Genomic DNA, 16463 nt, shown 5'->3' on the forward strand with positions numbered 1-16463 from the left:
TCTACAGGTAGGCACTTCGCAAAAAACACCTCTGTTTTTTCCCCAAATTTAGGATGTGTCCACGTTGCGCTTTGGGGTGTTTCCTGTCGCCGGCGCTAGGCCTACCCACGCAAGTGAGGTATCATTTTTATCGGGAGACTTGGGGGAACGCTGGGTAGAAGGAAATTTGTAGCTCCTCTCAGATTCCAGAACTTTCTGCCACAGAAATGTGAGGGACATGTGTTTTTTTAGCCAAATTTTGAGGTTTGCAAAGGATTCTGGGTAACAGAACCTGGTCCGAGCCCCGCAAGTCACCCCTCCTTGGATTCCCCTAGGTCTCTAGTTTTCAGAAATGCACAGGTTTGGTAGGTTTCCCTAGGTGCCGGCTGAGCTAGAGGCCAAAATCTACAGGTAGGCACTTCGCAAAAAACACCTCTGTTTTTTCCCCAAATTTAGGATGTGTCCACGTTGCGCTTTGGGGTGTTTCCTGTCGCCGGCGCTAGGCCTACCCACGCAAGTGAGGTATCATTTTTATTGGGAGACTTGGGGAAACGCTGGGTGGAAGGAAATTTGTAGCTCCTCTCAGATTCCAGAACTTTCTGCCACAGAAATGTGAGGGACATGTGTTTTTTTAGCCAAATTTTGAGGTTTGCAAAGGATTCTGGGTAACAGAACCTGGTCCGAGCCCCGCAAGTCACCCCTCCTTGGATTCCCCTAGGTCTCTAGTTTTCAGAAATGCACAGGTTTGGTAGGTTTCCCTAGGTGCCGGCTGAGCTAGAGGCCAAAATCTACAGGTAGGCACTTCGCAAAAAACACCTCTGTTTTTTCCCAAAATTTAGGATGTGTCCACGTTGCGCTTTGGGGTGTTTCCTGTCGCCGGCGCTAGGCCTACCCACCCAAGTGAGGTATCATTTTTATCGGGGGACTTGGGGGAACGCTGGGTGGAAGGAAATTTGTGGCTCCTCTCAGATTCCAGAACTTTCTGCCACAGAAATGTGAGGGACATGTGTTTTTTTAGCCAAATTTTGAGGTTTGCAAAGGATTCTGGGTAACAGAACCTGGTCTGAGCCCCGCAAGTCACCCCTCCTTGGATTCCCCTAGGTCTCTAGTTTTCAGAAATGCACAGGTTTGGTAGGTTTCCCTAGGTGCTGGCTGAGCTAGAGGCCAAAATCTACAGGTAGGCACTTCGCAAAAAACACCTCTGTTTTTTCCCAAAATTTAGGATGTGTCCACGTTGCGCTTTGGGGTGTTTCCTGTCGCAGGCGCTAGGCCTACCCACGCAAGTGAGGTATCATTTTTATCGGGAGGCTTGGGGGAACGCTGGGTGGAAGGAAATTTGTAGCTCCTCTCAGATTCCAGAACTTTCTGCCACAGAAATGTGAGGGACATGTGTTTTTTTAGCCAAATTTTGAGGTTTGCAAAGGATTCTGGGTAACAGAACCTGGTCCGAGCCCCGCAAGTCACCCCTCCTTGGATTCCCCTAGGTCTCTAGTTTTCAGAAATGCACAGGTTTGGTAGGTTTCCCTAGGTGCCGGCTGAGCTAGAGGCCAAAATCTACAGGTAGGCACTTCGCAAAAAACACCTCTGTTTTTTCCCCAAATTTAGGATGTGTCCACGTTGCGCTTTGGGGTGTTTCCTGTCGCCGGCGCTAGGCCTACCCACGCAAGTGAGGTATCATTTTTATCGGGAGACTTGGGGGAACGCTGGGTGGAAGGACATTTGTAGCTCCTCTCAGATTCCAGAACTTTCTGCCACAGAAATGTGAGGGACATGTGTTTTTTTAGCCAAATTTTGAGGTTTGCAAAGGATTCTGGGTAACAGAACCTGGTCTGAGCCCCGCAAGTCACCCCTCCTTGGATTCCCCTAGGTCTCTAGTTTTCAGAAATGCACAGGTTTGGTAGGTTTCCTTAGGTGCTGGCTGAGCTAGAGGCCAAAATCTACAGGTAGGCACTTCGCAAAAAACACCTCTGTTTTTTCCCCAAATTTAGGATGTGTCCACGTTGCGCTTTGGGGTGTTTCCTGTCGCCGGCGCTAGGCCTACCCACGCAAGTGAGGTATCATTTTTATCGGGAGACTTGGGGGAACGCTGGGTGGAAGGAAATTTGTAGCTCCTCTCAGATTCCAGAACTTTCTGCCACAGAAATGTGAGGGACATGTGTTTTTTTAGCCAAATTTTGAGGTTTGCAAAGGATTCTGGGTAACAGAACCTGGTCCGAGCCCCGCAAGTCACCCCTCCTTGGATTCCCCTAGGTCTCTAGTTTTCAGAAATGCACAGGTTTGGTAGGTTTCCCTAGGTGCCGGCTGAGCTAGAGGCCAAAATCTACAGGTAGGCACTTCGCAAAAAACACCTCTGTTTTTTCCCAAAATTTAGGATGTGTCCACGTTGCGCTTTGGGGTGTTTCCCGTCGCCGGCGCTAGGCCTACCCACACAAGTGAGGTATCATTTTTATCGGGAGACTTGGGGGAACATAGATTAGCAAAACAAGTGCTATTGCCCCTTGTCTTTCTTTACATTTTTTCCTTCCAAATATAGGAGAGTGTGTAAAAAAGACATCTATTTGAGAAATGCCCTGTAATTCACATGCTAGTTTGATCACCCCGGAATTCAGATATGTGCAAATAACCACTGCTCCTCAACACCTTATCTTGTGCCCTTTTTGGAAATACAAAGGTTTTCTTGATAGCAATTTTTTACTCTTTATATTTCAGCAAATGAATTGCTTTAAACCCGGTATAGAATGAAAACGCACGTCAGGCTGCAGCTCATTTATTGGCTCTGGGTTCCTTGGGTTCTTGATGAACCTACAAGCCCTATTTATCCCCGCAACCAGAGGAGTCCAGCAGACGTAACGGTATATTGCTTTCGATAATCTGACATTGCAGGGAAAAGTTACAGAGTAAAACGTAGAGAAACATTAATGTTTTTTTCACCTCAATTTCAATATTTTTCTTTTTCAGTTGTTATTTTCTGTAGGAAACCCTTGTAGGATCTACACAAATGACCCCTTGCTGAATTCAGAATTTTGTCTACTTTTCAGAAATGTTTAGGTTTCTGGGATCCAGCATTGGTTTCATGCCCATTTCTGTCACTGACTGGAAGGAGGCTGAAAGCACAAAAAACTGCAAAAATGGGGGATGTCCCAGTAAAATGCCAAAATTGTGTTGAAAAATTGGGTTTTCTGATTCAAGTCTGCCTGTTCCTGAAAGCTGGGAAGCTGCTGAGTTTAGCACCGCAAACCCTTTGTTGATGCCATTTTCAGGGGAAAAACCACAAGCCTTTTTCTGCAGCCACTTTTTCCAATTTTTTTGAAAAAAACGAAATTTTCACTGTATTTTGGCCAATTTCTTGGCCTCCTTCAAGGGAACCCACAAAGTGTGGGTACCTCTAGAATCCCTAGGATGTTGGAAAAAAAGGACGCAAATTTGGCTTGGTTAGCTTATGTGGACAAAAAGTTATGAGGGCCTAAGCGCGAACTGCCCCAAATAGGCAAAAAAAGGCCTGGCACAGGAGGGGGAAAAGGCCTGGCAGCGAAGGGGTTAAGAGGCCCATCTGCGTTGTCGTCTATAGTCCCATCGGGAGTGTCCTAGGCTCCCGCCACCTGCGCCCATAGGGGAGTTATTGGTCTGTTCCTCAGCCCTCTTATTTCTTCCCTCTGAAGTGACCTTTCTTCTGCCCTTGCCCAGCAAGTGACATCTGTAGGAGGCTGGCCTGGTTTGTAGTGGGTACCAATGGTGCCCCCTTATAATTCCCTAGTATATGGTACCTAGGTACCCAAGGCATTGGGGTTCCAGGGGATCCCTTTGGGCTGCAGCATATATTTTGCCACCCATAGGGAGCCCATGCAAAGGCTTCTACAGGACTGTCACTGCAGCATGTGTAAAAAGGTGCATGCATCCTTTCACTGCCATTTACACTGCACCAGATCACTTATAAGTCACCCCTATAGCGCGCCCTCCAGTCCTGAGGGCAGGGTGCAGAGAACCTCTGCATTAGCAGAGATGCCCCCATGACATCCGGGACCATTTTCTGTGAGTACATGGATGCCATTTTACGCATGTACTGGACATAGGTCACTACCTATGGCCAGCTACATAATGGTAACTCCGAACATAGGCATGTTTGGTAAGATGTTGGATTCATATCCCAATGCTTTTGCAAGCATTGGTTGTATGATTCCATGCACTCTGGGGGCTCCTTAGAGGACCCCCAGTATTGCCATTCCAGCCTTCTGAAGTTTTCCAGGCAGCCACAGCTGCTGCCACCTCTCAGACAGGTTTCTGCCCTCCTGTTGCTTGAGCAGCTCAAGCCCAGGAAGGCAGAACAAAGGATTTCCTATTGGAGAGGGGTGTTACACCCTCTCCCTTTGAAAATAGGTGTTACAGGTTTGGGAGAGGTAGCCTACCCAAGCCTCTGGAAATTCTTTGAAGGGCACAGATGGTACACTCCTTGCATAATCCAATCTACATTGGTTCAAGGACCCCCAGTCCCTGCTCTGGTGTGAAACTGGACTAAGGAAAGGGGAGTGACCACTCCCCTCTCCATCACCACCATAGGGGTGGTGCTCAGAGCTCCTCAAGGGGGTCCCTGGGTTTTGCCATCATGGATTCCAAGTTGGCAGGGCTTTTGAGTTGCCAATGCCAGTCGGTGACATCAGAGCCCTCACCTGATAGGTATTTCAGGGATATTTAGGGTCTCTCTCTTGGGTGGTTCTTGAGATTCAGATTGCAAGACTCCAGCAGGAGTGCTCCGCATCCTTTACTTCACCTTCTTACTGAAGAAATTGCATCTGGACCCTCCAGGAACTCTTCAAACTGCAACAAAGAAGCAAAGACGACTTCTGCAACATTGTATCTTCAGCTCCTGCCAGCAACTGCAACTGTTTCATGGTCGTACAACCTCCGAGGACTGCCTGTCTTCAGCCTGCACCAGAAGAACGAAGGAATCTCTCTTGGAGTCACTCCACTGCTTCAGCAGGCATCCCTCTGCAGCGACGACCGGTGGCATGGGTGCCCTCTCCTGACAAAGTGCGTGGAGGACATCACAGGTGGTGAACTGACGTGATCACAATGGTCCTGATGTCCTACTGTCCAACTTTGGTGGAGGTAAGAGCTTGCCTCCCCACGCAAGACAGTACCCCCGAGCTCCACATGTTTTGCAGTTGCCAAGGCGTGTTGTTATCCTTCCACAAAGTTTTGTGCACCATGCAGGTCCAGCCCCCAGCTCTTCTGCGACGCACAGCTTCTGAGTTTTCCTCCAGCGGAATGAGATCCCTTTGTGTAGTACTGCATAGGCCTCCTTTTGCACCTTCTTTGTCCAGGTGCTGTGGAACTCCTGTGCACTCTGCCTGGTTCTCTGAGGGCTCTCAGACTTGCCGAGGGCCCCCCTAAATCACCTGCTTGGTAAAGTCCACCAGGTCCCTCCTGGTGCCAGGCAGCTCCATTTTCCGCTAACCGCGAGCTTTGCATGTGCCAAGGCTTGCTGGCGGAATCCAGGGACGCAAACCAGACTGCATTTATCCATCCGGCATGGGACATCTTCTGCACTAACCAGGAACCTGCATCTGTCTTCTTGGGTGCAATAGTGACTGTTCTTTTTCACTGGTGGTTCTTCTTTTGTACCTTCATCCGAGTTAGCAGGGGCTCCTGTTCTTCCCGGACTCTTCAGTGCTTATTAGACTTGGTCCCCTTCTTCCACAGGTCTTCAGGTCCAGGAATCCATAGTTGGTGTCTGGCAGTCTCTTCTGGTTCTTCCAATATCTTCTACCATGTGTTCTTGTGTGTTCTATGAAAGTTACTGTGATTTACTCCTGCTTTCCTGGGTTCTGGGTGAATTCTATTACATACCTTTGGTGTTTTCTAATACTCCCAGCGCTCCTCCACACACTCCACTTGCCTAGATGGGAAACCGACATTCACATTCTACTTTCTTAGTATACGGTTTGTGTTCCCCCTAGGCCCATTTCTAACTATTGTGATTTTCACTATTTGCACTGTTTTCCAACTCTTTTTACAGCTATTTCTGCATACTAGTGTACATAATTTGTGTATACTTACCTCCTAAGGAAGGATAGTCTCTATGGTATTTTTGACATTTGTGTCACCAAAATAAAGTACCTTTATTTTTGTAACACAGTATTTTCTTTCATGTGTGTGAGTACTGTGTGACTACAATGGTATTGCATGAGCTTTACAGGTCTCCTAGTTAGGCCTTGCCTGCTCATCCTCACTATTCCTAGAGACCCTGGCTTCTAGACACTCTCTACATTTCACTAATAAGGGATAAGTGGACCTGGTATAAGCTGTAAGTACCTTAGGTACCCACTACAAACCAGGGCAGCCTCCTACAGCAACAACAATAATTTAAGGGAGAGAGCATAACTACTGGGGTCCTGATTATCAGGATCCCAGTAGACACAGTCAAACACACTGACAAACAGGCCAATATTGGGGGTAACCAAGCTGGAAAGAGGCTACTTTCCTACAACATCTGGTACCCATGTACTCAACCTAGGTCCATTTCTATTTTTCCAGGCCAACGCTACTCTCCTACGGGCTAGTCCCAGTGCCAGGTCGATAAACTTGTTTCACACTTTTTTTGGCGGGGTCTGTCAAAAAGTCCCAGTAAGCAGACAGCCGCCCCATTATCCATCTGCCTGCCCAGGATGTTATTGAGTTTAGAGATAACTTCAGCCCAAAAGTGTTTTAACACCGGGCATTCCCAAGTCATATGGCAGAAGTATACGTCACTCAGCCGGCATTGTGGGTATGTCCCTGACGTTACTCCGTATATCAATTAATTCTATGCGGACTAAGATACGTCCTTTGTACGTAGTTGTACTGGATATATTTCAGGTGTGTGTTTCATGACATTTTGTATGGGTATACCAGGATTTGGATCCATTCATTGTCCGTCATATGTCTACCTATATCTGTGTCCCAATTATGTCACAGTCCCTCCAATGATCGGTCGATCATTCCATTCAGGGTTCTATAGAAAAACGTTACTAGGTGAGATCCGGCCCCAAGAGTCAGCATGGACTGTAAGATAGCAACCATAGTGGGTTCCTCATTTTCGTCCCCCCACATGTCTTTTAGGGCTCTTATGATGGCCTCATATGTAAAGAACTGGCCAGTGACTAAGCCTGTTTGTTCTGTCAAGTCTCCAAAAGGAATCAACATTCCTCCTCAATAAAGGTCCCCCACAGCTGCGATCCCCAACTCTATCCACTGTTTAACTGTCTTGCGGTAAAGGAGGAATAGGGTTCACCATGGAAAAAGCCAATTAGGTGAAGGCCCGGGGCAAAGGGGTTTGTTGTGTGTGTTCTCCTGAAGGCCCTGCGCGAGGCTGCCAAGGCTGTGGCCACCAGTATATTCAATTTGAAGAGGGCCTATTTTCCCTGGAGCAGGCAGGCCAGGAGTCCTGCCCCTCTGGCAGGCCCCTCATCTAGCTCAGCCACCGAAGAGTCCAGCAAGTTGATCCATCACGCCAGCCACTGGAGATGGGCTTCCGAATGGTACAGCTCGAAGTCATGTACCCCAAGCCCCCCTTCCCAGGTGGCAGGGGAAGCGTCGTCGGTGCCACCCACTGTTACCCAGTGTCTCACACCAACTCTCGTGAGAGTCTGTGCAAGGCACAAAACCAGGACGCTGGGACAAGCAATGGTAGATTGGCAAAGTAGTAAAGAAGCTTGAGAAGCATCACAATTTTGGATAAGGGAATCCATGCCATAATGAGAAGTTTTAACGATCGCCAAAAGGCTACTGCAGTCTTCAATGCCCGGTATACTCCACCCAGGTTGCCCTCGCAAAGGTCCTTCAAGTCATGGTAAGTTTGGATACCCAGATACCAAAAGGTGTGGGAGGCCTAGAGGACATCTTCTGGGCAGGAGAGCGGACGTGGCATTCCTTCTATCATTGGGAAGCACATCATCTATTGAGTCGCAGGCCTGAAAGGTAGCCAAAGTCCTCCAGCATCCGAAGCACCTGAGGCAGCACTGCGTTCGCATCTCGTAGATAAATGAGGCGGTTGTCAGCGTATAGGGAAATAATGTGCAGGGTTCCCCATCTAATCACTCCCCATTCTCCAGCTACAGCCCGGAAGCTCTCCGCTAGCAGCTCTATAGCTATGGTGAAAAATAAGGGCGACAGGGGGCCGCCCTGTCTGATTCCCCTGCAGATTTCATAGCTACTTGAGATCGTGTGTCCTGTCTTCACTCTTGCCATGGGGCGGGTGTAGAGCAGGTTAACCCATTGTGCCCAACATGGCCCCAGCCCCACACGCATCATCACCGCTTCTAGATAGTCCCATCGTACAGCGCTGAAGGCCTTTATTAGGTCCACTGACACTATTGTAGTCGCCACCTCTGGCAGCCATGGGCTCTCATAAAGTAGGGAGTAAAGTTGCCATAGGTTGTGTGATGTACTGCTGATAGGTATAAACCCATTCTGGCCCTTATGGATGAGGGTCTGCATGTGTGGCAGCAATCTGTTCACAAGGACCTTGCTAAGCACCTTAATGTCAGTATTTAACATTGATAGTGGGCCATAGTCAGGAACCGTCATTTCAGTCCGTTTACCCTTGGGGAGAGGTATCTCCAAGGCCTCCCTAGTGGAAGGTGGCAACTCTCCCTTCTCATTGGCCTCTGAATACATCTCTACCAGCTGAGGTGCCAGGGTTCCCATAAATCTCTGATAAAGTTCTGGTGGGAAGCCGTCTGTTCTTGGGTATTTCCCGTTTCAAGGGCTTTAATGGCAGTTCCTATCTCCTGAGTGCTCACTTGCGCCCCTAACCTCGTGCCATCCTGCTCTGCAATTGTCGCCACCTGCAGACCCTCCAGGTAAGTTTGGAGGGAGTCCAGGTCTGCCTCCCTCGGTGTACTCCCCAGTGTCTGCAGCGTCAACAGCAGTGGGCTATGGTCAGAGACTGTTCTTCCCAGATATTCGGTATGTAGGATATCGCCTGAGAGGTTTGTGAAGCAGAACATATGATCTATCCCCGTGTGTACTTGGTGGAGGGGAGAGTAATGTGAGAATTCCTTACAGTGGGGGTGTTGAGTCCTCCAGGCATCCTCCATGCCCCATTGATCTATCCATTGCGCAAGGCCCTTTGCCACCTTAAGTGTTGGGGCTCCCTACAAAGGGGCAGAGGAGCAATTCCAGTATGGATCAATGATACTATTGAAATCCCCCCCAGTAAATATGGGCCATCTGGGAATTGCACCAAGCGAGCTGAAAGAGTCTGCCAAAAGAGATTCTGGTCCCCAAGACTATCAGTTTGCCACAGAGGTGTCCCTCCACCACTACATAATGCCCCTTTTTGTCAACGTCTACTGAGATAGCTTCAAAGGGACCCCCACTCGCACCCATGTCAGTGCACCTCGTGCATACGCTGAGAAAGCAGTGATAAATAGTTGCCCCCCCACCATCTATGCCTGCAAAGGTTATCAGCCTCTGTCTTAGTGAGGTGGGATTCTTGTAGTAGTGCAATATGGAGCCCTCTCCTCTTCATGTAAGTGTAGGAGGCTGGCCTGGCTTATAGTGGGTACCTTGTGGTACTTACACCTTGTGCCAGGTCCAGTTATCCCTTAGTAGTAGATTAGAGGTGTTCTAGCACCAGTGTGTTCTAGCACCAGTGACTGGGCTGCCCAGGCCCCAGGGGGGCAGAAACCTGTCTGAAGGTTGGCAGCAGCGGTAGCTGCAGAGAAAACCCCAGAGAGTTAGTTTGGCAGTACCAGGGCTCTATGCATGGGATTGTCCCCCAATACCAGAATGGTATTTGGGTGACAATTCCATGATCCTAGACATGTTACATGACTTATAAGTTACTTAAGTGCAGTGTAAAATGGCTGTGAAATAACATGGACGTTATTTCACTCAGGGTGCAGTGGCAGTCCTGTGTAAAAATTGTCTGAGCTCCCTATGGGCAGCAAAAGAAATGCTGCAGCCCATAGAGCTGGAACCCCAATACCCTGGGTACCTAGGTACCATATACTAGGGAATTATAAGGGTGTTCCAGTGTGCCAATCAGAATTGGTAAAATTAGTCACTAGCCTGCAGTGACAATTGTAAAAGCAGAGAGAGCATAAACACTGAGGTTCTGGTTAGCAGAGCCTCAGTGATACAGTTAGGCACCACACAGGGAACACATACAGGGCACACACTATGAGCACTGGGGCCCTGGCTAGCGGGGTCCCAGTGACACATATCAAACACACTGACAAATAGGGTTTCCACTATGAGCACTGGGGTCCTGGCTAGCGGGATCCCAGTGAGACAGTAAAAACACCATGACATATACTCACAATCAGGCCAAAAGTGGGGGTAGCAAGGCTAGAAAGAGGCTACCTTCCTACAGTAAGTCAGTATATTATGCTGTGTTGGTGTTGACTTTGATTGCAGAACCACTTTTCAACATTTTGTTGCAATGTCCACTGACCTACTTTCCTGTCCCTTTCCCCGTGTCCCCCCGCACACCCCACAACACTGACCCTCCACAACAAGTGCATATCTGAGCTTCAACAACAAGATTCAAATCCCTACTCCCTGACCCAAGAACAGGCCAGCAACGGCAACCCCCAAACCTGCAATATCGAACTTTGACATTCTCTCATTTTTGCCCTTCTGGAACAGTCCAAGGGCAAGTTGGGGGTAATATGGCCATAGGTCTTCAATAAACCATCTAGCTTGACCGGACTGGCCCAGTCCAGTTTTGAGCCGCCACTCCCAGCAGGAGCTTTTAGCAGAGTGAGGATGAACCCTCTACCTAATGTCAATAATGTCTTCTGCTGTTTGGGGTGTCACATGGGGAAGCTCCTCCATCACACTGGCAACCAACTCAAGATCGGAGGTGTCCTCTGTCTTGTGTACATCAGAATAGTAGTTCCTGTCCTTTTCTGAGGTGGTTGACTCCGTCAGCGATGCTGCATCCTGGATCGCCTCACGTTTCTCCTAAGTTGCTTGTAGATGCATTGGTCGCACTGCGCGGTCTGTAACAGTTCGATCCTTTAAACAGTGTCTCTTCCTGCAGCGACCAGCTGCCCTGGGTTCATTTTCCCACCTGTATAAGTCTCAAGCCAGGCTCATTCTTCTTCTGGATTTTGGCAAAAATGCTTTTTGTCCTCCCACATTATCTTCAGCTTCAAGGGGAAGAGCAGTGCATATTGGATCCCTTCTTCGCGTAGTGACTTCTTCACAGTCAGATTGGAAGCCTGCATCGCCTGCACCGCTGCTGTGTAATCAGGGAACATGTAGACTCTGCTGTTCTCTACATCAAAAGGGCCGCCTCTTGTACTCTCTGCAGCAGTACATCTCGAACCCTATAGTGTAGTAACTTAGCCACTATCCGGCGCAGGGGCTCTAGGCGGCACCCTGTGTGCTCTTTCCAGTGCAAAGAATTATGTAAACTGCTGCTCGCCTAGGAGCGATTTCATCCAGGGTTCCAAGAGGCCAACATGTCTGCGCCTTCAGCCCACTCCGGGAGCCCTATGATATGTACATTATTTTGTCAACTGCGACCCTCTGCGTCCTCCACCCAGTACTCTAACCTCTTCAATCTATCGGTGAGGTGGGCCATGTGTGTCAAGTGTGATCGCTGCTGAGTTGCGAGCCTTATCAAATCTTCCTCAATGGCTTTCACTCTGTCAGAGAGCTTCTGGTGGTCAGCTCGTAGGTTGCTAAGTTCAGCCAATACTTTCCCAATTTCTTGCCTAAGGCTGTTTTTCGATTACTCAATTGCCTCCAGGATCTGTTGTAATGTGGCCTGCATTGGAGAAGGTTGTGTTATCAAATGTGGGATCGGCGCCTCCGCACCCTGTTTGCTGTCAGGGATGAGTGTTCTTTGGGGCTTAGGGTGTTGTTTCCCCATTTGGGCCTCTGTGCTGGTTCCCATACCCGCCCGGCAGACCTCAGCAGGATTCGTCTGGGGAGGGGACCCCTTGCCACCACTGTTAGTCCCCCCAGTCAATCGACGGGCTCCCCTGGAGACCCGGTGTCCCCAACCCTTCATCACGCGCTGCACAGAGGCCCTGGGAACTCCATCCATCTTCCCCATAGATGTCCCCTGCCGGCAGGCCCTTGACACTCCCCACTGGTTGGAACTGCATGCAGCTGGTCTGCACCAGGCAGGTCCCTTCTTCCCAGGACCCAGCACACCTTTGTGGGTCACCTCGTTTACCTCTCAGTGTTGTTTCTGCAGTCCACCTGGGGGTCTAGGGGCCCCCCAGGTTCTTGCACTAGCCCTGCAGGGGGGAGGGGTGGTACTCGATAGTCCCCCCTGCAGTCCAGTCTCCTTCGTGGGCCCAGTCTCCTCCGCTCCTGCGCCTAAACAGGGGGCAGGTCCACGCCAAACCAGTCTCTCTGTGTCCCCTCATTTATGTCACCAGGGGCCGCAGTGCCAGTTCCCCTATCTGCTCCAGATGCAGAGATGCAGAGATACAGATGCACCTCTCAATCAGGCCTTCTCTCTCTGCCTGGCTGGCGGGAGGGCTCCAGCACTGGCAGCACACTCCCTGATACCTCCTCGGGGAAGGGGGTCTCGCCGCCAGCCTCCTAGCGCCCTTTAGCTCCAATGCATTCACCGCAGCAGTTCACTTCAGGTTCGTGGGCGCTCCAGGGCCCCACCACCACCCCCGACTAGGTCTCTCATCCTCACCCGGACAGGAGGGGGCCACCTGAGCCCCGCCACTCGTTCCTCCAGGGCCCCTGAGTTTTCTCAATGAGAGGGGGCCGATGTGCTGGGACCGCGCCTGCCGCCTCTCTCTGCACCTCTTTTACAATGCCCTCTGGTGTCTGGCCGCTCACCTCTCCGGCGGGCGCCACCTTGAGATCCTCATGGGTGAATAGTGCACTTTACAAATTCTCTGATCGATTGATTGATTGATTTATGGAAGGCCTAAGCCCCCAGCTTCCTCTCCCCTCTTTCTGCAGCCTTTTCGATTACTTCACGGCCTCCTTCAGTGCTGATGGCCTCCCCGCCTCCTCTGTGTTAGTTGACGGCAACGGGGGACTGCCGCCCACACCCTCCGGTCTGTGCTTTATTCATGCACCCGGGGGGCTTGTTACCCCGCCTCATTTCTTGGCCGCAGCGCCATAGGTTTCAGGATTATCATGGGCCGGTCTAGAGCTCTTTCCTTATGTGGCTACCATCCTCCGTGGTTGGCTCGGCCCCCCAAGGGATCCATACTCTGTGTCTGTTAAAGCAAACAAATGTCAAATTGGTCCACAAAATAATTACAATCATCATTGCTCCAACTTAGAATACAGTCCCCGCTACATTCAAAGATAATATATTGTATTTGATAAAATCCTGGCCTGCGAATTATTTGACAGTCTATCCTTCCATCACAATGTGTTTAGATGTGGAGCATCAGATGTATCAAAAAGGGGTGTGCGGCATGCAAAGTCCATATCTAGCGGGAGACTAATCACTTTTGTGACAACCCCAAATCGCTGTTGGACTGTGCAGCACCAGTATCCTATAATGGAGATAAAAAATAGAGGGTGTTAAATGTGTTCTTGAATTAAAAATCAATATAATCATTTTAACTTATATGCTTATTTAAATTGAATTAAAAAAATAATAAAGAGGAGATTGGCCTCATGCGTTTTGGCAAATTGCTTTTCTCATGGGTTGGGACCCATAGGCAGCTCTGTCTCCGTAGGTTGATACTGTATCTCCCACCTGGGACTCCATACCCACATTGCTTCCTGCAGTAATGCAGACCGAAACAAGGAATCTCCCTGGTTGGTCCAGTGCTGCTGTTGATTCTCCACAGCCAAAATCATAGGTTAACCTATAAATCCTTCCCCATGCTGTAGCAGTAAATCCTCTGCGCTAATTTGTAGAATGTTTGGTTTGACTATAGCTGATGCTTTTAGACCATAAAATGATGCATCAGTACTGCACGAAGATAAAAAAGCTATTGATATGTCCATTTTGCATTTGAACTTGTTTTTGATGTCTGTTTGATCACAACTGTAATTATATTTTTTATGCTTCACCTGCAGGCTCAGAAAATATGTATGACTATGTATACTATAGTGATCTGCTCCTGGATGCATCCACTTCGGCTTCTGCAGCAAGCTATCTACAAAACATGTCTTCAACTCCAGTCGAAATCATTATCAATGATGAAACGTCCCTCTTGACCATAACTAATATTGAGGTTACTACAGGTAAGCAGTAATTACATTGAAATGTGCTTTGTTACCATTGTATTCATTTGATTTAATATGTGCATTTTTATATATAATAATATATGGCTCCTTTTCTTTATTTTTTACTGTTTTCCTGGGACTCTGCTTCAATCAAGTCCCAAGATGGCTGACAAACCTTCAACGGCTTCTGTTGTTGAAGTGTTATCAGCCAAACAGATCTCAACACAACATCAGGAGAGTTCGCAAATCTTTTGCATCCCTATACATGCACATTTATTTTCCATTTAATTTCTCAAAAAATACTAAATGGTATTACATCAAAACAAAAATAATGCTCTTCCTGGACCGGGACCTACCTTTCTGTCACATTTGGTGTAATTCTGTCCAGTAGTTTTGGCGCTATCGCTGTTCAAAATCCTTATGGAAAAATTAATGGGAAAATGTGTTTTGGGACCCCCCCTTTTTCTCTGCATTCCCTGGACTGATCTTCCAAAACATTCCAGACAGCAACTGACGTGACTGACAAATTCTTTTGGAAAGTTTCATGAAGATTCATCAAGTGGCTCCAAAGATGTGGGCAAGTAAAAAAACACTTTTTATATAGAAACTAGGTCCTAGCTAGGTGACCGCCACTAGGTAAATTAGGTTATAGTTTTATAGATTTTCTTTGGAGTGCGCTTGGTATATATATATATATAGATAGATAGATATATTCATATTCACTGATAAAAACAAATGTTACAGGGGCATTATAGTTAGGTTCTAAATTTACTTATACAAAACAATGGAAATTCAGCAGGTATAGTTAGTTATTTCAAGTAACTATAACTCGCACCCTTGCCATGTACAGTTTTATCAATAATTGTATTGCACATGTTGCAGTGATAATATCAAAGATGCCATAGAAGATGTAATCAATGATATTATATGTGGAGTAATTACCTGTGCATGGCGAGTTATAGTTGCCTTATGGCACGGCCAGGCCCTGCAGCCAAGCTTTGGAACCACCCAACCCTGCTCCCTACAAATATATATGGGTAGGACCACGTTTCCATAGGAAAAACTCTTTTTGTTTTGTTTGTAACTTTTGCATTGTTTTACTGGATGACCGTTTTACAAAACTGCTGATAACAATTGAACAAACTTACACCAAATGTGGCAAAAAGCTAGATCTTAGTCCAGAAATGTATAGATATTTCATGAAGCTGATAATCTGCGGAGCTAACAGATCCCTAGATGAAATCTGATTGGTTGCCACAAAATCAACAAAGGTGTGATAACAGCCTTTCAGAACTCAGGGACTCAGGGGGCAGGATAGGGCTAGATACCCTTCACCCCCTTGGCCTTACTAAGCATGGTTGGCGGGGACAGGAACGGCTGATTGATTATTCATCGCTTTGCACAAGGAGTGCCCCATAATGCCCCCCTAGTGCTTTTTTAAATAATAATATTACATTGCTGATGCCCCTAGAAGGGACAGGAGCACTATCAAGCATTTTGTTAATTTTCTAGAGGGCGAGTGCAGAATCCCCCCAGCAACATTAAAAAACACAATAAATCTCTTGAGTAACTGAATACATACTTAATGCATAATAGCTCTGTTTCGTAGGGTATGCGCATTAGACTCTGTAAACTCCCAAGCCTCTGTACTGAAACATTTCTCTTGAGAAAGATTTTCTGTACCCCACTAATTCTTGTAAGATCCCGTGAGAGCCTTGCGAGATCCTGCATATTTTTTTTTTGGTGGGGGGTGAAAATGTACACTTTCCTTCATTACAGTACTTATGCCTTAAAGTCCCCATTAGTAGGATGTGAGGAGAAAGTGGCCTCTCCAATGACAACTTTTCATAGAATGACAAAAGTGTTTAGTAGGGTGTGAAGACAGACTGGGTTCTCACTGACACCTTTCCCAATGCAACAACTGTGTATAGTAAAGTAGGTAAAGGGGCTGGCCTCTCCACTGACAACTTGTATCAAGGTCACTAATGTGTAGAGTATGGTGTAAAGAAACACTACCTCTCTACCTCACACTTTTGTCCAGGCAGAGAGGTCTGTATAGTAGAGTGTGGAAGATACTTGCCTCCCTTGTAAGATCTCACTATTGTATAGCAAGTATGAGAGGTACTAACCTCAACACTGAGCCCACTCCCCAGGGCAATAACCATGTATACTAGGGGTAGGAATGGATTTGTCTGTCCAACTGACACCTCTACTCAGGTTAGCAGACATAAGCAGTAGTGTGTAGAGAAATATTGTCCTCTCCACTATGACCTCCCTCCAAGACTACTTGGATGTGCAGTATTGTGTAACACCTCTCCCTAGAGCAACAG

At 47.8% G+C, this 16463-nt stretch overlaps 1 protein-coding gene across 1 annotated transcript in view; it reads left to right on the forward strand.

Moving 5' to 3' along the window:
• The window catches only part of LOC138297149 (adhesion G-protein coupled receptor F3-like), a 385565-nt gene that overhangs the window by 22846 nt on the left and 346256 nt on the right, over positions 1-16463 (forward strand). The window contains exon 2 of the mRNA XM_069236640.1: positions 13984-14151. Within this exon, the coding sequence (XP_069092741.1) occupies positions 13984-14151 (168 nt within the window). The remainder of the gene's footprint in view (positions 1-13983; positions 14152-16463) is intronic.

The sequence above is a fragment of the Pleurodeles waltl genome, chromosome 5 (genome assembly GCF_031143425.1).
Source record: "Pleurodeles waltl isolate 20211129_DDA chromosome 5, aPleWal1.hap1.20221129, whole genome shotgun sequence".
Taxonomy (NCBI): Eukaryota; Metazoa; Chordata; class Amphibia; order Caudata; family Salamandridae; genus Pleurodeles; species Pleurodeles waltl.